Consider the following 23,657-nt stretch of genomic DNA (forward strand, 5'->3'; position numbering starts at 1 on the left):
CGGGAGAAAAGTAAACCATCCTGGAGGACGGGGGAAGCTCCGCCCAGGGGCTGACGCACGGCGCTGGCGCGTGATTGGACCAAAGACCCGGCCGTGCGGAAGACAACAGAGACAGGCGGAGGAGCGCACAGATAGAGATCAGGGAAAACACACACAGCTGGGATGGGCCTTCAGACGGCAGAGATTAACTCTCCCGCCCGGACAAACAGGCGGATATCAGCGCAGCATGGGAATGTCAGCCCCAGCACATCGTACTGAAGGATGACGAACATAAACTGCACTCAGCGAGACAGTCAGGGCGTGAAGAGGATGAGTACCGTCAGGTGCACTGATACAGATCTGACAACACTCATATACACCAGCATACTGGCCGTCTTTCCTTCGTAAGATGAATGTGCACTGTAATAAAACACCTCGTTATGACTTTATGGAAAAAGTTAGTGTGTGTGTGTGTTGCCTTAACATTTTAAGTTATTGATTGAAAGAAATGAGTTGTGATTCGGATATACGTGTCTGTCCTCTCTCTCTCTATGATTGAAGTTCAAACATATTTTTTTGAAGAATTGTTCTTTCCGTATAATATTTGTAGTTTAAAAAAATGCAGTGGCAGATCAGCAGAGCTACATACTGGACTGTTTTTAGACCATTATTTAAAATAATTTTCATTTTTATATACATACATATACATTATTATCTGTCGGAGTCTTAGAGTGAACGATAAAATGTCCTCTTATGAAGACTTCCCATAATAGTCCCAAGATATTTGAAAACTTGGACTTGAGTGGGCAGGATGCATATTAACTTTTAGATATATATTTTTTACAGTGGGCAGGTTGGGACAATTTCTGTGTGAACTCTCAACTTATTTCTACTCTTCTGTGTTCATCAATCAATCAATATTATGAATAAAAACAGATTTTACTGTAGCTTAGTGCATCATGATTAACCCGTGATATACGTGCGGCTCATTATTTATTGAATGACACAATTAGCTGTGGCTGCTTTGTGTAGGCAGGAGATTGCAGTCCTTAAAGAGATAAATCTTATCAGCGTTCTCTTAAACCTGTCCCAGTGCTGCTGCGTGTGAATCTGCCTCTTCGCCTGGTACAGGGTCCCTCGGCCTCTCTACCGCCGATAGCATCCGGCCTAGCGTAGCTCTCGTAACCCACAACTGACAAGATTTCCAGGATTTGAATGACTGGAAGCAGGAGAGTGAACAGAGGCAGATTGGGCTAAGATGGATGGGTTGTTATTCCAGCCCGGGTCTAATGGCCTTGACGTTGTTATATCACTCTACAGTATCGGCACAGAGATAGGATAAAATTTGACCATTAAAATATGACCACGTAAGACCAGGTTGACTATTCAGGGCTTGTTAAAAACTCTTATCTACTTATTCTTACATTTTCCAAAATGGATGTAATACAAAGACACTATGATTACCTTCGAGTTGTTACTCACTAATTCAGTTGGTGCATGACGGTCCTATCACCAGTCTGCCACCATACAGGTTAACAAAGTTGAGATATCATTCATGGAGATTTTATACTTGAACCTAAGAGTTTATTTCTGCTCTCTGTCTACACTAACAAAAGCCAGTTGCACATTTTATGCCTGCTTGTGTGTGCAGTAATCTAATATATGATTTGTTTCCCACAATCTCTTACCAAAATCTTACAGATGGTGCTTTGAGGATAGACAAATAGAGATTTGTGAGCATGAAATCAGCTTGAAAGCTGGTGATCAAAGTTAACAGTGCTGATTGCATGAAAATGTATCCTTGCTTCCAGTAAGTGTGTGGAATAAAAAACTGCTTGGGTCTCAGATTTTAGGACAGAAAGGGAAAGAGACTCTATGAGAACATACAGTATGACGCCTTAGTTAGTTCATTACCGGGCTTTCTAGAATTACAAATGCGTCATTACCACGTTGCTGTCCGATATTGTAAATAACAGAGTGGCGTGTTTGACTTTTCCATAGTACAAATGTCAGCGCGGTGTGATAAGTCTGGTGATTTACAGAGATCTGTTTACCTTCACAGCCACAATTTACTCAGGCTTATTCTGCTCATGTTATGATATGTATTTACCCAGAGAGAGAGAGAGGGGGAAAGAGAGAGAGAGAGAGTGTCCATGTGCGTGCATACATGTGTGTGTGTGTGTGAGAGAGAGAGAGAGAGAGAGACAGAGAGAGGCAGCCTGTTGAAAGCATGTTGAAGCAGGGGTCTCACCACACCACGTATGCTGGGGCACGTGCCGCATAAACATTATTCAGCGCCCAGTGAAACGATCATGAAAAATCATACGCTTTTGCATTGTGCCTAAAAACATGTCAATACTAAGTGTGCCAATTCGGTGGTGATTATATTTTATAGTGTAGATCCAAAATAGTGACCACTAGTATCACTGTCATCCCTAATACAGAGGCTGCCACTCTGATACTCGGCAGAGATTTAAACTGGATTTTCAGGGAAGCGAGAGCTTAGCAGCGTGCCTGTGTTGAGGCGTTTTAAATATAGTGTTGAGGCGTGTTAAATATAGTGTCGAGGCGTGTTAAATATAGTGTCGAGGCGTGTTAAATATAGTGTTGAGGCATGTTAAATATAGTGTACCATCCATCCATCCATCCATTATCTGAACCCGCTTATCCCGATCAGGGTCGCAGGGGGGCTGGAGCCTATCCCAGCATACATTGGGCGAAAGGCAGGAATACACCCTGGACAGGTCACCAGTCCATCGCAGGGCACACGCACCATTCACTCACACACTCATACCTATGGGCAATTTAGACTCTCCAATCAGCCTAACCTGCATGTCTTTGGACTGTGGGAGGACACCGGAGTACCCGGAGGAAACCCACGCAGACACGGGGAGAACATGTAAACTCCGCACAGAGAGGCCCCGGCCGACGGGGATTCGAACCCAGGACCTCCTTGCTGTGAGGCGGCAGTGCTACCCACTGCACCATCCATGCCGCCAAATATAGTGTTGAGGTGTGTTAAATATAGTGTTGAGGTATGTTAAATATAGTGTTGAGGTGTGTTAAATATAGTGTTGAGGCGTGTTAAATATAGTGTTCAGTTTTCTTTCATTCTCAGTAATTATGTGAGGATGAGCCTTCATTCACCTCCCCTGGGTGGACCTACTGCACAAGAGCCAATAAAACGTTTACAGCAAACCAATATGACTGGTCCAAATGACCAAAAACTAGTGAGTTGTTGCCTGGGGCTCTCCAAAAGCCCGATCTTCACAGGAGAAAGGCAAAACTATTATTAATGTGACAAAAAGAAAAAATCTTAGCACCTCAAAACAACCTGGGAAGTGTCCAGTTTGTATCTCTGGCCCAAAAAGCATGAGCTGTCTGTTTGCTGTGGTCTGTAGGGGTGGAGATGGGCCTTTGGGATGTGGTCTGTAGGGGTGGAGATGGGCTGTGGTCTGTAGGGGTGGAGATGGGCTGTGGTCTGTAGGGGTGGAGGTGAGCCTTTGGGCTGTGGTCTGTAGGGGTGGAGGTGCGCCTTTGGGCTGTGGTCTGTAGGGGTGGAGGTGAGCCTTTGGGCTGTGGTCTGTAGGGGTGGAGATGGCTCTTTGGGCTGTGGTCTGTAGGGGTGGAGGTGGGCCTTTGGGCTGTGGTCTGTAGGGGTGGAGGTGGGCCTTTGGGCTGTGGTCTGTAGGGGTGGAGGTGGGCCTTTGGGATGTGGTCTGTAGGGGTGGAGGTGGGCCTTTGGGATGTGGTCTGTAGGGGTGGAGGTGGGCCTTTGGGATGTGGTCTGTAGGGGTGGAGATGGGCCTTTGGGCTGTGGTCTGTAGGGGTGGAGATGGGCCTTTGGGCTGTGGTCTGTAGGGGTGGAGATGGGCTGTGGTCTGTAGGGGTGGAGGTGGGCCTTTGGGATGTGGTCTGTAGGGGTGGAGGTGGGCCTTTGGGATGTGGTCTGTAGGGGTGGAGGTGGGCCTTTGGGATGTGGTCTGTAGGGGTGGAGGTGGGCCTTTGGGCTGTGGTCTGTCGGGGTGGAGGTGGGCCTTTGGGCTGTGGTCTGTAGGGGTGGAGGTGGGCCTTTGGGATGTGGTCTGTAGGGGTGGAGGTGGGCCTTTGGGCTGTGGTCTGTAGGGGTGGAGGTGCTCCTTTGGGATGTGGTCTGCAGCGTGTGGAGATGGGTGTGGGGGAGTTTTGTGCCCCTGGAGAGAAAAAAGAGGAAAAATCACAGTAAAAATATAAAAGCATTTGAAGTGAAACATGTCCTCCTCTCTCCAGGTCTTCTGCTCGTCTCTTTAGCCGTTGCCATGGGGAAAGGCGGGAGCAAAGTGCTGAGAGAGACGTCTACAGACAGCGTGGAGCAGCAGGTACAGACGAACAACACAGACAGACAGACAGACAGACAGACAGCTTCATTATCCCCAGTGCCAAAATGTGCCGTGCACAAGCATAGAAAGAAATAAGTAAACAGGTGCAAAAACAGACCAGTGCAACGTTCTTCTTTCCAAAGAATTTGGACTTAGTCACTATTGACGACCAGGAAGTTGTTTAGAGCTTCACAGTAATTCATATTCTCATTGTATTTAATTAATATAAATATAAATGTTTAAATATAATGTTAGATGGTTTATTGAGTCCAAATTATGCTGCAATATAATTACATTCCCTCAGATGAGTAGCTCACTCAGGGACAATGATGGTAAACTACATAGGGAGGTCTGCAGCCTGATGGCTAAGGTACATGACTGGGACCCGGAAGCTTGGTGGTTCAAGCCCCAGTGTAGCCACAATAAGATCAGCAGAACTGTTGGGGCCTTGGGCAAGACCCTTAACCCTGCATTGCTCCAGGGGAGATTCTCCCCTGCTTAGTCGAATCAACTGTAAGTCACTTTGGATAAAAGTGTCAGCTAAATAACATTCATTCATTCATTCATTCATTATCCTAACCCGCTTATCCTGAACAGGGTCGCAGGGGGGCTGGAGCCTATCCCAGCATACATTGGGCGAAAGGCAGGAATACACCCTGGATAGGTTGCCAGTCCATCGCAGGGCACACACACCATTCACTCACACACTCATACCTACGGGCAATTTAGACTCTCCAATCAGCCTAACCTGCATGTCTTTGGACTGTGGGAGGAAACCAGAGTACCCAGAGGAAATCCACGCAGACACGGGGAGAACATGCAAACTCCGCACAGAGAGGCCCCAGTCGACGGGGATTCGAACCCAGGACCTCCTTGCTGTGAGGCGGCAGTGCTACCCACTGCACCATCCGTGCTGGCAGCTAAATAACAAAGTATTATTATTACATTGTGAGATTACAGGACGGGTTGTCACAATAAAAGTTCATACTATATCATCAGCTGACACACAGTATTGTTACATTACATTAATGGCATTTGGCAGACGCTCTTATCCAGAGCGACATAAAGTTGATTAGACTAACAGGAGACAATCCTCCCCTGGAGCAATGCAGGGTTAAGGGCCTTGCTCAAGGGCCCAACGGCTGTGCGGATCTTATTGTGGTTACACCAGGATTAGAACCACCGACCTTGCGGGTCCCAGTCATTTAGTCATTAACCACTACGCTACAGGCCGCCTCATATCAGAACTGCCCCCACTACTCAAACATTTAAATCACACCTGAAGACCCACCTTTTTCTCCCTCGGGCTTTTAGGAGACTTAAGAGGTCGTGTACTTACCAGTCAAATACATTTATTAAGATATTTATATTAATATCTCAGGATTGAGCCATTTCCTCCTCCCAGCAGACGGTCAGTTTAAATCACAGGCAGAGCGGCTTCCAGGCAGAGACAACATAAGCAATCACAAAGTGACTCAACACTCCCAATGTCTGTATGGGACACAACTCAAAAGGAGGCCTCCACCAAAAACCCTCTACTGCTTCAGACCCTGCATACAGAGCAACGGTGGAAGTGACTTCGGCCGCGTTTAATTAACCGCTGACGCTAACTCCAATTTAGACCCCATTACAATATAACTCTCGCTCAAAATAACTCTCTTTCTTTTTTTTTTTTTTGTCCGAACCCGACGGCGTCTCCCTCTTCCGGCGATCATTCTGTCGTTTATTTTTAGAACGAGGGTAAAATTATCACCTGCTGTCGCCGGCCGTCCCTCGTCCCCTGACACTAATTCCTGCCTAAGCCCCCCCCCCAGGCCCCGGCCACAGAGGTCACGGCACGCCAATTACCCCAGACACAGAACACACAGCGGGATATCGGCGGCCATTTTGTCTAGGTTCACTTCCTCCCTGCATATAGCCCCGACAGCCCCGTGCTGTAGTAACGGAATCCCTTATTGCACCGTGCTACGGCCACACAGGACATGGTGAACTGTTCTGTGACATAAGTACACACTTATCGATCGCAAATTACTGAACGCTCTTGGTGGAGGAGATTCAAAGCAAGGGTTTAAATAACTTGGCTTGGAGTTCTGCACCCTTGAGCACGGGTACTTAACCTGAGTTTATGCGATGATATCACCCTGCAGTAGGGTATCTGTGTAATAAACAATTTAAACAACCGCTTTTGTTATTATAATGTAATTAGCATGTAGTTGCACTGGTATTTTGAGATGCCTCTGGCTCCAACATGTATTCTACCCTGTTCTTTCTGTTTGCCCTTAACTCTAGCAAATTAATAAACTACACGGTATAACCTGCATTTGCGCCACGCTGACATTTTAATCTGCGAGACCGTAAAAATTATACTTATATAATATAAAATATCATATTCGCAATATAAATGTATTCAGGGAAAATGAAAAATGCTTGAGCCAAGATGGAAGTAAACTGAAAACCGCTTTCTCCCTGACCCATAAAAACGTCAGCAATCCGAACTTGAGAGCCAGCATTCTGTGAACGAGGGCCAACCTCTTTAACACCAACGATCAATGAAGCGCAGGTTACGGCTCGATCATCCTGCAGGACCGAGGGAGGGGGGGAAGTAGGCTATACCTGGGGAAACCCTAAAGGAAACTACCCCCCTATGCCCCCCCTGCCCCCCCCCCCCCTCCAGGGGGACATCCTGAGGGAAGAACACTGAGCTAAGTTGGGGGGCGTGTCGGACAAGGGGCTGGCCCACGCCTCGGAAATCGAAGCAATCCGATTGGCTGAGGTCAGAGATTAGGACTCCCCCTGCTCTCTGCCCTCTTCGTGGTGTAAATCTCGGGGATTATGACGTCAGGACAGCCAGCGGGAGAGGGGGGGAAATTGAGCTCTCGGCTAAGGAGGGAGCAGGGGGTCACAGTTAGGATTTCGCCGCCGGCGGAGAAGGATTGGGGATCGCGAGCGATGCCCGTGCCACGGTGAACGCTGATGGACAGCCTTCCGCCTCGGCACAGACCGCCGCACCTGTGGGCTCTCGAGTCCCGTGTGATTATGTGGGTTCTCTGTGAACTCCCCTCATAAACAAGGAAGGAAACTGAATACTCTCTGTGGTGAGTCACTTTAAATTTGCGAATTAATTGAGATATGCTGTCTTGGCAGCTCTCAAACCATTAACTTTTTCGGGTTTTAGGTTCCCCTCTGAAATTAGTTTGTCATTGACAAAATTGTTATAGTTCAGCTGTCCATTCTGCTTATATGTACTGTACAGAATGTTATGAAGTGTGTGTGTATGTGTGTGTGTGTGTGTATCCATTTGTGTGTGTGTGTGAATAGATTTAGTTTAAAACAAGTTTTGAAACCAAGAAGGATAACATAGAGGCTAAAGTGTGATTCCATCCCTTTATTTTACACAGATTATTTGTTTTCTTGCCCTGGATTAGTGCACGTGCCATTTCCTCACTGTTTAAACTACAGCTTACTACACTTAAGGTTTTCTACAGTGTTGCCAAGTCCATTCATAACATATGACTTTGGGCTTGCTTTCTTTTCTGATTTAAAAAATAAGTTGTTGGTTGAGTTTTCAACATTCATGGTTACCAATGCTTAAAGGCACACGCTAACTTGTAAATGCAGGTAGCGATTAGCTGGCTGTAGTTCATAACCTCTCTCACCGTCCACCCAAACCATATTCTACCCAAACCCCCTGCACATAAAAAAGTGAAACATTTTGTGGAAGGAAATCATTAAGGCAGTGTTGAAAAGTGGGGTCCATTGCTTGAGCACTTGTTAAATTTAATTTGGCACAGCCGACTCCACTAATTTGGTGTTCAACAAGATCTCTAGCTGCTGAACGAGAATGAGAGAGGGTCGGATTGAACATCTACATGGCGGTAGATCTCCAGAAACAGGGTTGGGCAGCCTTGCTCTAGGTGTTGAACGAGATGTGCTTTGTTAGGGTTGGAGTGAACACCTACAGGACAGTATATCTCCAGGAACAGGGTTGGGCAGCCTTGCTCTAGCTGTTGAAAGAGATGTGCTTTGTTAGGGTTGGAGTGAACACCGACAGGATGGTATATCTCCAGGAACAGGGTTGGTTATCACTGCTGTAAAGGACCCCTTGCTTGACTCTTTTGTCTCTGTGTCTCCCAGCCTGTGCCAGCCGCTGTGGCCGGCCTAACCAAACCGAGCCAGATGAAGGTGAAGTGGACCCAGCTGGGCCTGGTCTTCTTCTTGCTTCTCTCCCTCGTCATGACCGGCTGCTTCTTGTGGCAGTACCAGCTGCCAAAACTACAGCCAGGTAAGAGACAACACCCCCAAACTACAGCCAGGTCAGAGATCACAACCCCAAACTACAGCCAGATAAGAGAACACAACCCCAAACTACAGCCCGGTCAGAGATCACACCCCCAAACTACAGCCAGGTAAGAGATCACAACCCCAAACTAGAGCCAGGTCAGAGATCACAACCCCAAACTAGAGCCAGGTCAGAGATCACAACCCCAAACTAGAGCCAGGTCAGAGATCACAACCCCAAACTACAGCCAGGTAAGAGATCACAACCCCAAACTAGAGCCAGGTCAGAGATCACAACCCCAAACTAGAGCCAGGTCAGAGATCACAACCCCAAACTACAGCCAGGTAAGGGCCCACAACCCCAAACTATAGCCAGGTCAGAGATCACAACCCCAAACTAGAGCCAGGTAAGGGCCCACAACCCCAAACTACAGCCAGGTAAGAGAACACAACCCCAAACTATAGCCAGGTAAGAGAACACAACCCCAAACTATAGCCAGGTAAGAGAACACAACCCCAAACTAGAGCCAGGTAAGAGAACACAACCCCAAACTATAGCCAGGTAAGAGAACACAACCCCAAACTATAGCCAGGTAAGAGAACACAACCCCAAACTATAGCCAGGTAAGAGAACACAACCCCAAACTATAGCCAGGTAAGAGAACACAACCCCAAACTAGAGCCAGGTAAGAGAACACAACCCCAAACTACAGCCAGGTCAGAGACAACAACCCCAAACTACAGCCAGGTAAGAGAACACAACCCCAAACTACAGCCAGGTAAGAGAACACAACCCCAAACTAGAGCCAGGTCAGAGGTAAGGCCCACACCAGCTCTGGCTTGCCCCTCCCTCCTGCTAAGACCAAGTTTGCGTGACAGTGTGAGACCCTGTCGGCTAATGATCTCAGAACAATTACCTCGCACTCTGATTACTCCCAAAGCCCCGCTAATACCCTAACTCCTGTGGTTGTGGGCGGCCTTGGCCCGTACAGTGTATGAGTGATGTCCAGCCAGCCAGCCTGGGGCACTGTGGGTCTGGAAGGAATTTCCCGGGAAACCCTAAAGGGCCAACGGTGAAACTGGGTTGAACTCGTAGCACACGGCCGTGGAGCCATTTACCCGTATGGTTAATACAGATCAAAGTTCGGCACTGTACAGGAAACTATCGTAAGTGGTGGTTATGAAGTCAAGAAAAGACAACAGTGCGATCAGCACTTCATGTCTTCAGCACATTTTAAACTTTACAATTAAAGCCTCTCATTCACCCATGGTGATAGGCTCATCGGGATAAAATGGTGGTTAGTTAAATCTTGCTCAAGGACACGTGAACACAGGGCGGGGGAATGACCTGGGCAGGTGATCGAACCAGCAACCTGCTGACTGCCAAGCGACTACTCTTACCTCCGGAGCTAATGTCACCCCATGTTTTGGGAATGGGGTCAGCAGCGATTGTTGTAGGTTTCCTGTAGGTTGTCCCTCTGGGGGAGGGGGGCATAGGGGGGTAGTTTCCTGTAGGTGTAATGTAGTATTTATGAAACAGATCCATCTCTACCAGCAGAGAGGATATGTACAGGCGGGATTAGCAGCAGGAACTACTTTTGGCCACTCAGCTGTGTGAGCTTCTTAGGCTGGGTTGATCGTTTGTAAGTAACTGCTGGAGATTACGCAAAGCCTGGAGCAGCAGCCTGCCCATTGCAAGCCTGATTACTCCTGGTGACGAGGGGGAAGGGGATGCTCAACGCAGGTGCATCGGCAACTCAGGGAAATTAAAATGGCCATCAATGGAAATTAAAATGGCAGTCAATGGAAATTAAAATGGCCGTCCATACAAGTGAAATGCATGGTGGGAAGGGTTGTCCGCACTGCTTAAAATGCTTAAAAATCTTCACAAGCATTTTTAGTCTTGTATTAAGACTTAAAATCCTTTCTTTTTTTCTCAAGTAGGAAATATTGGCTTGTTTTAAGTTACTGTTTGCTTGACAATTGGCAAATCATTGGCAAATCTTAAAATAAGTCAAACATACTCACCGCATTGGCAGTTTCATTCAGCAAAAAGTAATAGAAATAAGAAGTCTAAATATAAGCCTAATATACTTGACAGAGTGAGATCTAACTGACCCAGATGAGGATAGGCTCCCTATATTGATCTGATTTCATGCTTTCTTATTGCAGTACAGCATAAAGAGGTTTTTCCTTAACACTTTTGCCTTCCGCTTGCTTTTGTGGGGGTTTAGGTGGTGGTGTGCTGAACATCAAAGTTGAGTCTTAAAGTTATTTACCGGAAAATCTATGGTGAAGTGCAATGGGGCACGGCTGAGGCTTTCCTCCGTTTGGTTTCTGCAGATGAGAACGTGGAGAAAGACGCCAAAACTGAGAAGATGTGCCCCCGCTTCCCTGAACCCGCCCCTCTGGAGCACCCCATCCACCACCTCCGAGCAGCGCTGGAGAAAGTAAGCTGCTCGCCCCTTTCCCAGAACAAGAACACACCTTTACCCACGAGTATCCATTACAATACATTACAATACATTATGTGGCATTTAGCAGACGCTCTTATCCAGAGCGACGTACAACAAAGTGCAAATCAAACACATCCTCATGGCTCAGCTCAAACATTCTGCAATTACATTCCAGATAAATGGCTTGTGTAAATGCACTCTAGCAGTGTTAAAGGCTTCTTAACAAAAAAGGACCTACACTACTCTACACTACTCTTGAAAGTACCTGTGGCCAAAATGTCACCTAACCCTAAATCTGAGTCCACTGACCTTCTCCGATGCCCAGGTAGACGCACTCCTGAGATCCAGTATCCACGAAATCAGCCTCCCCGCTTTGTCCGCCATCGTTATCTACAACGACTCCGTCCTGTGGACCGGAAACTTCGGCAAACGGAATAGGACTGACCCCCGCTCAGGCCCACCTAACGAGTACACCATATACAGGTGAGAAGCAGCCGGATCAGAGTGTTAATACACCTGGATACACCATATACAGGTGAGAAGCAGCCAGATCAGAGTGTTAATACACCTGGATACACCATATACAGGTGAGAAGCAGCCAGATCAGAGTGTTAATACACCTGGATACACCATATACAGGTGAGGGGCAGCCAGATCAGAGTGTTAATACACCTGGATACACCATATACAGGTGAGAAGCAGCCAGATCAGAGTTAATACACCTGGATACACCATATACAGGTGAGCGGCAGCCAGATCAGAGTTAATACACCTGGATAGACCATATACAGGTGAGAAGCAGCCAGATCAGAGTATTACTACACCTGGATACACGATATACAGGTGAGAGGCAGCCAGATCAGAGTTAATACACCTGGATCACTCACCTGAACTGGCCTCACACTGACAGAGATGACCTGAGAGGAACAGGGCAACTGACAGTTCCCCTGCTGAAAAAACAGCTCAAGCCAGGTTCAGACCAGCTCCCAGCTTGACATGGTTTAACTGGTTGACCAGTTCAGACCAGCTCCCAGCGTGACATGGTTTAGCTGGTTGACCAGTTCAGACCAGCCCCCAGTTTGACACAGTTTGACCAGCTCAAGCTATGTTTTGAAACAGTTGTTGAAACAATAGTTCAGACAAGCTACCAGCACTAATTGGTTGACCAGCTCAGACCCAACTAGACCAACTTTATGACCATCTTCACCATCTCAATTTTCAAGCTAGTCAAGCTGACATAGCTGGATTTACAGCAGGCTATTTTTTATCTTTTGATTGACTTAACAAATTTCAGCCATTTCAGAGGACTCAGGTCTCAGTGCATAAAACATCTCTGGCACGTTTCAGCCACACTGTGAGCAGGAAGCACAACTGAAGCACTGAACAAATTTTAACAAGCTTGGGTTGTGGCCATAAACAGACATGTGAAAAAAATATTGTTGTCTGTCCAGTGTAATAACTAGAAACCTTCCATGGCATACATTATTGAACATCTACTGATGTGTCCCTGTACACTGAAACATTTATTAGTACCACACCATTTGAATAAACCTAGCTGTAATCAGTTCACACTGCACAAGCGATGGTACCTGTCAAGTGGACTGCAGTCAGGGGTAACGAGCGCCGCCCACAGCGCCCTCTAAAGTCCCGGGTGTGTCACTGCAGGATCGCCAGCGTCTCCAAGCTGTTCCCCACGCTGATGCTGTACAAGCTGTGGGAGGAAGGGAAGGTGGGCTCCCTGGACGACCCCCTGGAGAAGTACGTGGACAACTTCACCATCAAGAACCCCCTGGGCCGGGTGCGGGACTCGGAGCAGAAGCACGTGACCGACGGGCTGATCTTCCTGGACAGCGGCGAGGTGCCCATCCGCTCCTCGTCCGTCACCCTGCGGAGGATGGCCAGCCAGCTGTCCGGTAAGACCGGGCCCCCCCCCAGGGCCCCGTACGCCACCCTGCCCCCCTTAGGCTGGTCAGGCTCCTAGTGCTGTGACATGTCTGGGGCGACCTGTAGCGTAGTGGTTGAAGTAGATGACTGGGACACGCAAGATCGGCGGTTTGATCCCCGGTGTGGCCACTCTAAGATCCACACAGCCGTTGGGCCCTTGAGCAAGGCCCTTAACCCTGCATTGCTCCAGGGGAGAATTGTCTCCTTCGGAGTCTAATCAACTGTACGTCGCTCTGGATAAGAGCGTCTGCCAAATGCCATGAATGTAATGTAGATTAGGGGTCTGAGTTAGGCTGCTAGCCAGCTGTACGTACAGTAACTGAGTGGAAGTTGTGGTTATAGCTTACAGTGTTTGTTTTCTGCAAAATGGAGGTGTGATCAGCACTCTGTAGGTCTGCAGTGTTTAGCCTCACTTAATCCCTACAGACACTGTGTGCTGTGTGTGGATTAAAACAGAGAGAGGGAGAGAGAGAGATAGAAGGGGAGAAAGAGAGAGGGTTAGAGGGAGAGAGGGAGGGTGAGAGAGACAAGGAGAGGGAGAAAGAAGGAGAAAGAGTAAGAAAGAGGGAGAGATAGAGAGAGGGAGAGGGAGATAGAAAGAGAGAGAGGGTGAGAGGGAGAGGGACAGAGGGAGGGTGAGGGAAAGAGACAGGGAGAGAGACAGAGGGTTAGAGGGAGAAGGTTAGAGGGAGAGAGAGAGAGAGGGAGAGACAGAGAGGGGTATAATTATTTGTTCTATTTTGGTAGGCACAGGTAGCGCCTCTCAAAACAACCAGGCCACCTCATACCTATTATCGCCCTGTTCAGAATGTCTCGTGCCGTCCCTGAGTGAAAGCAGGATTGATTGGTACATTATTACCAATTATTATGTCCCCCTCAATTATCATCACAACAAAAATGTGTGTGGTCGCCACCAATGTCAAAATGATACCTACAGCCCTGGTCAGCACAAGCTCTTGCTGTTTATTGTCGTGTTTATTTCTGCTGTGGCACTGATGAATAGCACCATAATCATTCATTGGTAACACTGTACTTCCACGAATTGGCATGAACTAATGTCGTTGTTAACTAACTACTACTGAGAATTTAATCAGCACGGCTCTGTTAAGGTATTTGTACATCAATAATTCAGCTTAACAACTACATTAGATATTACCATAATATTTCATTCTAAAATTATCATCATCATAAAGTCAGTTAATGTATTTGTTAATGTTTAACTAATTGTAAGTTAATCCTACGGTTTGCTAATGTATAAATATCATGTAACAAATATATTAGTTAGCTGTTAACAAATGCATTAACGAATTAAAAGTTAATTTCATGTTCAATTAATCTATTTGTCCATGATTCATTAATGTTAACCACTGCATTTCATGGACCTTATCGAACCTTAAAGTGTGACCCGTCCTTCTGGCACCTTCCGCAGGCTTTCCCAGAAGGCTGAGGGCCACCAACCTGCTCTGGAAAGGAAAAACTCAGGCCGCCCTCAACCTCCTGCAAGACGACGTCCTGGTGGCTGATCCAGGCACCAAGTAAGACCTCATTCCTCATCGCATTTACGACTGTAATGCAAACACGCCGCGGTGCTATACAGTGTATATTTGTGTAAGCAGTGAACAGCATGTTCAGTGTGAAAGTGTACAGCATATTCATTTCATGCAATAGCAAATATTTGGTAACATTTTACTTTACAGCCTTTTAATTACATAGTACATCCTGGGTAAATACCAGGTGCTTACGAAGTACTTATTTTGATTTCAGAGGTAAGTACTATGAAGCTGGCTGTGAAACATACCCAAATAGTACTTACATATGGTACTTACTAGCTTTGTTTCATAGTAGTTACCACTGAAATCAAAGTACTTACCTAATAATTACTAATAAGTAACTGTGTACTTAGTAAGCTGTAGTAAGTACTATGTAATTAACAGGCTGTAAAATAAAATGCTACCAAATATTTTCTTTTATCTTGTACCCTTGGTCTTCCCACGCTACGAAAATATCAGTATTACTGAATACCCATCATGCATTTCTCTAACGCTAAAGTCTCAATTAATTTAATTATGGTTATGCAATGCGACAGACAGGGATTTAGCTTGTTTATCCATATTAATCATGAACTGACGTCTATGGCATTACTACAGCGTGTGCTGAGATCCAGATTACAGTTCTGACGTGACAATGATCTTCTGAACTTGATGTGTTCTTAGCAGAAAACAATTCTCGACCTGATGAAGGTTTGTTTGGATCAAAACAGTTTGAAAAAGTTTGTTTTGGGTGTATCAGTTCGGGATCGGGGAATGATAATATTATTATTATTAAATTTAGATTGAGAGACTTGTTTAAAAGGTTATCACTCGATTGTTTGGCCGTTATACTGGGTCTGGTGTCTTCTTGTATTGGTATCGTTGAGCAGCCATGTGAATAGATGATCATGGCTTTCTCAACCTGTAGGAGGCCCCTACTAACCCATATGGGGCTTAGTGTCAATCAAGTGCTAATATTCAAATAGTTTTTTTCTAGCACCTAGACTACTCCTTTATGACTCAAAATGCAAAAAAACAAAATACGGAACGGTTCCTCCTCCAGGTGCCACTACAGTAACCTGGCCTTCTCCCTGCTGGCCCACGTCCTGGGGGAGAGGGTCACGGGCGTGGACTACCAGCGCTGGGTGTCGGACAACGTCCTGGAGCGGCTGGGCATGGAGGACACGGGCTTCGACATCACGGCGGGCGTCCAGAGCCGGATGGCGGTGGGCGTGTACGGCAGCGGGCAGCCGGCGCCGCTCTACGACCTGGGCTGGTACCGGCCGTCGGGCCAGATGTACTCCACCACGGCGGACATGGCCAAGCTGGCCATGGTGCTGCTGGGGGCCTACCGGCACCGGCTGCTGGAGCCCGACTCCCTGAAGGTCATGCTGACGCCGCTCTTCCGCTGCGACAAGAGCTACTTCGCCGACCGCACCGGCACGCCCTGGGAGGCCAGCGAGCAGCTGGGCTACGAGGTGCTGCGGAAGGACGGGGACCTGGACGGCTACTCGGCCTCCTTCTCCCTGGTGCCGCGCATGAAGCTGGGCCTGGTGCTGCTCATGGCCGGCACCAAGCCGCAGGACCAGGACGTGGTGGCCCGGACCTACGACCTGCTCATCCCCGCCATGGAGACGGCCTTCCGGGAGGCACGGCGCGTGGCCGCGGCCCCGCCCAGCCCGGAGCCCTACGTGGGCTTCTACACCTACGGCAACCTCACCTTCTACCAGATCCGGGCGGGGCCGGACGGCGTGCTGACCATGCAGCAGTTCGGGCCGCACATCGAGAAGCTGATCCCGGAGCGGTACCGGACCATAAAGCTGCACTTCCTGCAGGAGCGCGTGTTCCGGGTGGTGTTCGAGACGCGCTACCCCTGCGTCTTGACCGTCAACTCCGTCTCCGTGTCCCTGGAGGCCCAGGACCGGCAGCTCTTTAACTTCTACGTCTTCGACAAGAAGGGCGTGGCGCCCGGCTTCGACGCGCCGGGCCTGAACACGTACAACGTGGTCCGGATCCCCCAGAAACCCACCTTCGGCAGCTGAGCTCCTCCGCGACCGAAGTCTAAGGGACAAACAACCCAAAAGGGGACCTTCGGACCTCACAACCTTTGACCTTTGACCTCATTATGCCCTCTGCACTGGGTGCGATGGATGTGCAGACTGTCTCTTCAGGCTTCGGTTTTCCTGTTGCATATTCCTTCCTGTTCCTGGCCATCTCTTCAGTAGCAAATTTTTACAAGTACTGATTATTGTAATTGTGCATATTAATACACATTTTTTGTAAATATCTGTTGACGAATGTTATGTTGTACATAGTTTTTTTTTTTGCAATTTTCTGTCTCAAGTACTGTGTATCATTTTGTGTCTCCAAACACTTTCGCTAGCCGTTGATGCTCTCTGTAATGATGGACATCCTCCGATGTGGTACTGGTTATTTGGAAACACCTGTAAATCTTCTTCACAAGATGGTCATTTTGATATTGCTACCCCTTGATAAAGAGAGAACAATTCACAGCAAGATTTACTTTTTTCAACAAATAGAATTCAACAGAAACTGGATGTAAATATATTGTTTTATAATCTGAATAAACTATATAAAATCCAGACATTGTGCTATTAAATATCAAACACACACTACAATTCAGTGGGTGGCAGCCCTCTTTACAATGTGAAAGTGGATACTGAAATGCACAAGATTTAAAAAGAGTACTTTTGGGTCAAATGCAAAATATCTCAGTTAAAGTTAATCTTAAAATTGTTTATCATAGTGCCTTCATCATATTAGAAACAACATAATTTCAATGAGATAACTGATGCACTACAGTCTCAAGAGTTTGCAGAGAATGGTACAAAAAACAAAACAAAACATCCTGTGAGCAGCAGTGCTGCAGACAGAAACGGCTCGTTAATGAGAGACATTATTACATTATTGGCATTTTGGCAGATGCAACGAACAGTTGATTAGACTAAGCAGGGTTAAGGGCCTTGCTCAAGGGCGCAACAGGTGTGCGGATCTTATTGTGGCTACAGCGGGGATCAAACCACCGATCTTGCGGGTCCCAGCCATGTACCTTAACCACTACGCTACAGGCCGCCAACATCAGAGCGGAATGGCCAGACTGGCCAAAGCTGACAGAAACACAAATAACCATGCAAATCAACAGTGGTATGGAATAGAGCATCTCTGAGCACACAATGGGTTTAACCTCTTAAGTGGTTAGGCTACAGCAGTAGAAGACCAATTAGTCTAAAGAATAAGTCTAATAAATACCTAATAAAGTGCTCACTGAGCGTATCTATAAATTGTATACATATAAAATCTAAATATAAAAATATAGGTATCCATCCATCCATCCATCCATCCATCCATCCATTATCTTAACCCGCTTATCCTGAACAGGGTTGCAGGGGGGCTGGAGCCTATCCCAGCATACATTGGGCGAAAGGCAGGAATACACCCTGGACAGGTCTCCAGTCCATCGCAGGGCACACACACCATTCACTCACACATTCATACCTATGGGCAATTTAGACTCTCCAATCAGCCTAAACTGCATGTCTTTGGACTGTAGGAGGAAACCGGAGTACCCGGAGGAAACCCACGCAGACACGGGGAGAACATGCAAACTCCACACAGAGAGGCCCCGGCCGACGGGGATTCAAACCCAGGACCTCCTTGCTGTGAGGCGGCAGTGCTACCCACTGCACCATCTGTGCCGCCAAACATAGGTATATACATTTTAAAAACCCGTTGCCTGCTGCCACAATAAATTTACACTAATTTTTCATCTCACTAACATTCTGCCGAGCACAATCTTTACGAGTGAATGGGTCAGCAAGGAACACGATAACTTTGCCCTGGTGTGTTTACTGTCATACACTGAGAACAGCAGAGCACCCCTCTGGTTCAGTGAAATCCATCATTTTACAGCGTTCTGAGGGCGTGGGGACCAGAGCTGCCTCTGCCTATCTTTATGAGTGAAAGGTCCAACATAAAACTGAAGAGAGCTTGGAGAGGGGAAAGAAAGAAAAGAAAAAAAAAAAAAAAAAGCACTGCTGTTTGGCTTATCTGTTGATAAAACTCCCAGATGCAGTATGAGTGGGAACAGAAGCATTATATAAATAAGACTTACGCATAAGACATAGGAGATTATTACGGACAATTATTGTTGTCTTTGAAAACATAAAATTAATATTTTTTGTACTTTGGAAGAAATTATAATTCCATAAATACCATTCCTACAGCCTTGTCTCCCTGCTATCCATATAGAGAATAATGAGAATTGTAAACACTTTTGCACTGCAATACAATATGTGAAGCCTTTTTAAAAAAAATTATTTTATACATTTATGTTTGCTAAATGCACAAATAACAGCCAACAGTACATAGAGGTCAGGGTAATGCATTGTGTTGCAATGCTTTGCACATGCCTGTCAGAGAGACGTCTGACAGTCCACCTCAACACTAATCCCAAAGTATAAAGAGATCCAGCAATAATAATGATCAGAACTGATTGCTGCCTATCGATGCAGTTGAACAGCTACAGCAAGAGCACGTTGGGTTAGTCCAGGCCAATTAGGTGAGGTCTAAACCTTTCCACCCTGCTGAAAGAGAGCTGTGAGCTGGTTGACCAGTTCAGACCAGCTCTACACCCAACATGGTTTGACCAGCTCAAGCTAAGTTTTGAAACAGTTGGTTGCTGGTAATTTCAAGCTGGTCATAGCTGGATTTTATACCAGAGTACCTTCTGGGCCAGCTAGCACAGGTCTAAACCTCCCCAGTGCAGGTCAGTTAGGTCAGGTCTGAACCTTCCCAGTGCAGGTCAGTTAGATCAGGTCTAAGCCTACCCAGTCCAGGTCAGTTAGGTCAGGTCTAAAGAGAGAGCTTGTTTAGTGGACACAGGAAGGTAAGGAAGCACTGGGGGCTGAAAACAGCCAGTGCTGCCATAACCATCAGAAACCAGCCCCATTATGACTAAAACTGCACTATATTGCCCCCTGGTGGGGGAATGAAAATAGAAAAACAAATCAACTGGTTGCTTGAGAAAACTGTACAGTATATTACTATAGTTTTGTCTTTTCCAGGAGAATTTCCGGAATCCGACCGGGGCGGCCTGTAGCATAGTGGTTAAGGTAAATGACTGGGACACGCAAGGTCGGTGGTTCTAATCCCGGTGTGGCCACAATAAGACCTGCACAGCCATTGGGCCCTTGAGCAAGGCCCTTAACTCCGCATTGCTCCAGGGGAGGATTGTCTCCTGCTTAGTCTAATCAACTGTACATCGCTCTGGATGAGAGCGTCTGCCAAATGGCAATAATGTAATATAATGTAATGTAATCCACGCTTCAGCTCCATAAAGTTCTGTAGGAATCCAGCACTTTTGTCTTTTTTTTTTGTCAAAGAGCAGAAATATCAACATGAAATAGACTGAGGAAATCTGAGAAATGTGTTTTTACAGGATACTGTATTTTAACATGAAGATTCTTGGATAGGTATATGTATTTCCCATTGTATTAGTTTCATTTCATGACTAGTTTTAATTTTTGTTTTCAGTTTTTGTTTATTGCAATAACCATACATCCTGTCACTGAATCAAATGATTCAATATCAATAACTTCCTGAGAACTTTGATCGAGATAATCTTTGATTGAGAACTTTGATCGCCTGATTCACACTCACACGTGTACCCAGACGCATATACCCAACCCACAACCCACACACACCAGCATACACACGCACATGCGCTCACGCACACAAACACACACACGCACACACGCGTTAGCCAAAAATTACGATGTGAACAACAAACAGAATGTCAGATAAGAATTTCTCAACGATACCCTTTGCGTCAGTTTTAATGTGCCTGAACACATAAAGTCTGAGCACTTTTTACTGCACCTGTTAAAACTCCCAAAGCTTTTCAGCAAAGCTGTTCAAACGATTTTCTTTGTTTTCTTTTCGTTTTACAGCGAGCTGTATAAAAGCGCAACTCAGTCGAAAAAGACTAATTCATCAATGTCCGAGGTCAACCATGTCTTTCCATAATACGAAGACAAATGGCTTCAGACGCTGATAGCATGTAAGGAACGCGGTCCCAGATCAATACGTGCTGGGGGAAAAGACTGAGGTCACAATCAGCTCCTGCTCTCTGTGTTTTCCTTTCCACCGTTAAAAGATTTGTTGCAGTTTCATTGGCGCTAAAAGCTCGAGTCGTCGGGAAAACTTAACGATTGAGGAGTCGGCGGGTCGTCGTGGACATTATCACAGCGTTTAGTGTAATATGCGCAGCACAAAAGGTCGCGATTAGGACCTTGGGGCTAAACAGAGAGAAATCTTTTTCAGCAGCTGATATTGGTCGTGCAAGATATGGGAATAGTGTGATCAAATACAGGTACTTACGATTTTTTCAAATCTGATATTTTAAGTATTTTTCAGGGGCTGGGAGAGGACATTTAGACCAGCCAGAGTCTGTTATTGAAGCTTATTTTTGACTCAGGAACCACATTACATGACAGTACATTATTGGCATTTGGCGGACGTTTTTATCCAGAGTGACGTGCAGTTGATTAGACTACGCAGGAGACAATCCTCCCCTGGAGCAATGCAGGGTTAAGGGCCTTGCTCAAGGGCCCAACGGCTGTGTGGATCTTATTGTGGCTACACCGGGATTAGAACCACCGACCTTGTGGGCCGCAGTCAGGTACCTTAACCACTACGCTACAGGCCGCCCTATAACACCTCCAACACCCAAACAGTAGTATTTTCTCATAAGGTTTACTGAATATCCCCTAATGAAGTGCTGTCTACAACAAGAAACGGGTCTATATTAGGACATGTTCAGCTCTCTTGACCCAGTTTAGCTCTCTTGACCCAGTTTAGAGGAAGAGCCAGTTCCTCCACACCCGAGGACATGTAAACACACACACTGCCAAAGATGGCTGTCGCTTGACGTGTTTAGCCTTTTAATAAGACTTAAAGATTTCTCTCAAGTAGAAAATACTAGCTTGTTTTTAAGTCGCCGTTTGCTTGAGAAGTGAAATTCTCACCCTATTGGCAAATCTTGAAATGAGTCAAACTCCCTCACCAAAGAGAAACACTATGAACAAAACGATATTGCGTGTGCTTCTGAGAACGTCTGGCGCAACACACGCTTCTCGAATGTCGCTCTACACGTATGGCACATGTGCTGAGCAGGCACGCTTCAACGCGACAGCCACCAATGAGCCACGGAGTCACCCATCCATCGCCCTTCCCTGGGCCAGCGCGAGCAGCCTCTCCCTCTCCGTGCGTCGGCAGTGTGGGCGTGAAGAGCCCGCGATAGTGGAAGCCGTAAACGATTTCCGCCCAGAAGACAGAGGTGCGGTTTGAGAGGTGAACAATGTCTCCACTGCTGAAAGGCCTTTTTTACGACCCGGCTGAGACCATAAAGGTCAGGAACATAAAAAATGTGTACACAAAGACTTTATATGGGAAAGAATCCCTTGATAAACCTCCAGCCAATTCCTAATCTCCATTTCCTAATCTGTTTATTTTTCTCTTTTCAACCTCTTAGACACCCTATTTAAATTCACTATAAACATGTTTTCAAGTGGCTTCTCCCCACTCATGGGATTATAATGGCAGATTGATTCTGAATGGTGACACAGTGAATACGAGGGTGAATAATCGATTTTCCAATCAGTATCCTGGCTTCCTAAAGAAATGTGATGACGCTTCAAAAAGAACAAAGATTGCATTACATTATAATGTAAACTAAATAAATAAATAATAATAATAATAATAATAATAATAATAATAATATGAAAATAGTCAGAACACCACATGCCTAGATTATTTTCTTTGTAAAAAGTCTTAAGAGTATGCGCTAACTAGTATGAACCTGCAGTGCTGTGAAAAGGTATTTTCCCCCTTCCTGATTTAATTTAATGTTGCATATTAGTCACACTGGATGGTTTCAGATCTTTAGACAAAATGTAATAGTAGACCATGACAACCAGAGTAAACAAATGTATTATTAGATTGTTACTTAAGTTATTTACAGAAAGGACAACACCCATATCATCCATTTGAAGAAGTAATTGCCCCCTTGAACAGTAAGAACTGGTTGTACCAGCTTTAGCAGCAATAGCAAACTCACGCTTCTTATGATTTGCTATCAGTCTTTCACGTTGCTGTGGAGGAATTTTAGCCCACTCTGCTTTGCGGAACTGCTTTACCTCAGACAAATTACAAAGCCATTTCTAAGGGTCTGGGACTCCAGCAAACCGCAGTGAGCCCATTATTTCCAAATGGAGAACAGAGACTGGGTAAGGAAGGGATTCAGGAGAGAGCAGCCAGGTGGTAGCTGCTGTTAATGAAGAGAAACATCAACACTCATCTCAGTTTTCCCAAAAAAGCACCTGGATGATCCCCAAGCATGTTGGAATAATGTTTTATGGACATGATGAGTCAAAAGTAGAACTTTTGGATGACATGGATCCAACTATGTCTGGCCCAAAGCAAATACAGCATTTCATAGTACGAACAATGCGCCAACACTCAAACGTGGTGGTGTTGTGATGGTGTGGGGATGCTTTGCTTCATTGAGACCTGGACAACTTAGAATCATTAAAGGAACCATGGATTCCGCTCCGTATGACAAGATGAACTGTGGGAACCCGGAGTTAGAAACAACTGGCGTCACAAAATATAGCACACCGGCAGTATGTAAAATCTCAGAGCCCCGATGAGGTCAGAGATGATTTATGGATGGGCCTTTATGACACCGTAAACCTGACCCTGCCACTCATTAACCATGACAACCCCTCAGCGCACGCCCTCGGTCGCCATCTTGTTTCCAGATCTCACCCTTTAAAAAGGCGGGAGAGAGCCAGAGCAGGGCAGACCAAGAGCGAGCTCTCCACGGAAAGACCAAACAGAGAGAACCCCCGAAGAGCAAGACTCTGTCAAAGACCAAAACTCTGCTCAAAGACCAAGACTCTGCTCAAAGACCAAGACTCTATCAAAGACCAAGACTCTGCTCAAAGACCAAGACTCTGCTCAAAGACCAAGACTCTATCAAAGACCAAGACTCTGCTCAAAGACCAAGACTCTGCTCAAAGACCAAGACAAGG

The 23,657-nt window shown here is 46.2% G+C and overlaps 1 protein-coding gene across 1 annotated transcript; it reads left to right on the forward strand.

Moving 5' to 3' along the window:
* The first annotated feature begins 4,277 nt into the window (after positions 1-4,277).
* Positions 4,278-16,586, forward strand: lactbl1a (lactamase, beta-like 1a). Its single transcript, XM_061257267.1, has 7 exons — positions 4,278-4,337; positions 8,472-8,619; positions 10,959-11,065; positions 11,397-11,554; positions 12,737-12,984; positions 14,445-14,550; positions 15,608-16,586. Exons 1-7 carry the CDS (start codon positions 4,278-4,280, stop codon positions 16,584-16,586), a joined length of 1,806 nt encoding a protein of 601 aa, XP_061113251.1.
* The last annotated feature ends 7,071 nt before the right edge of the window (positions 16,587-23,657 follow it).

This window comes from Conger conger, chromosome 10 (assembly GCF_963514075.1).
Source record: "Conger conger chromosome 10, fConCon1.1, whole genome shotgun sequence".
In the NCBI taxonomy this organism is placed as follows: domain Eukaryota; kingdom Metazoa; phylum Chordata; class Actinopteri; order Anguilliformes; family Congridae; genus Conger; species Conger conger.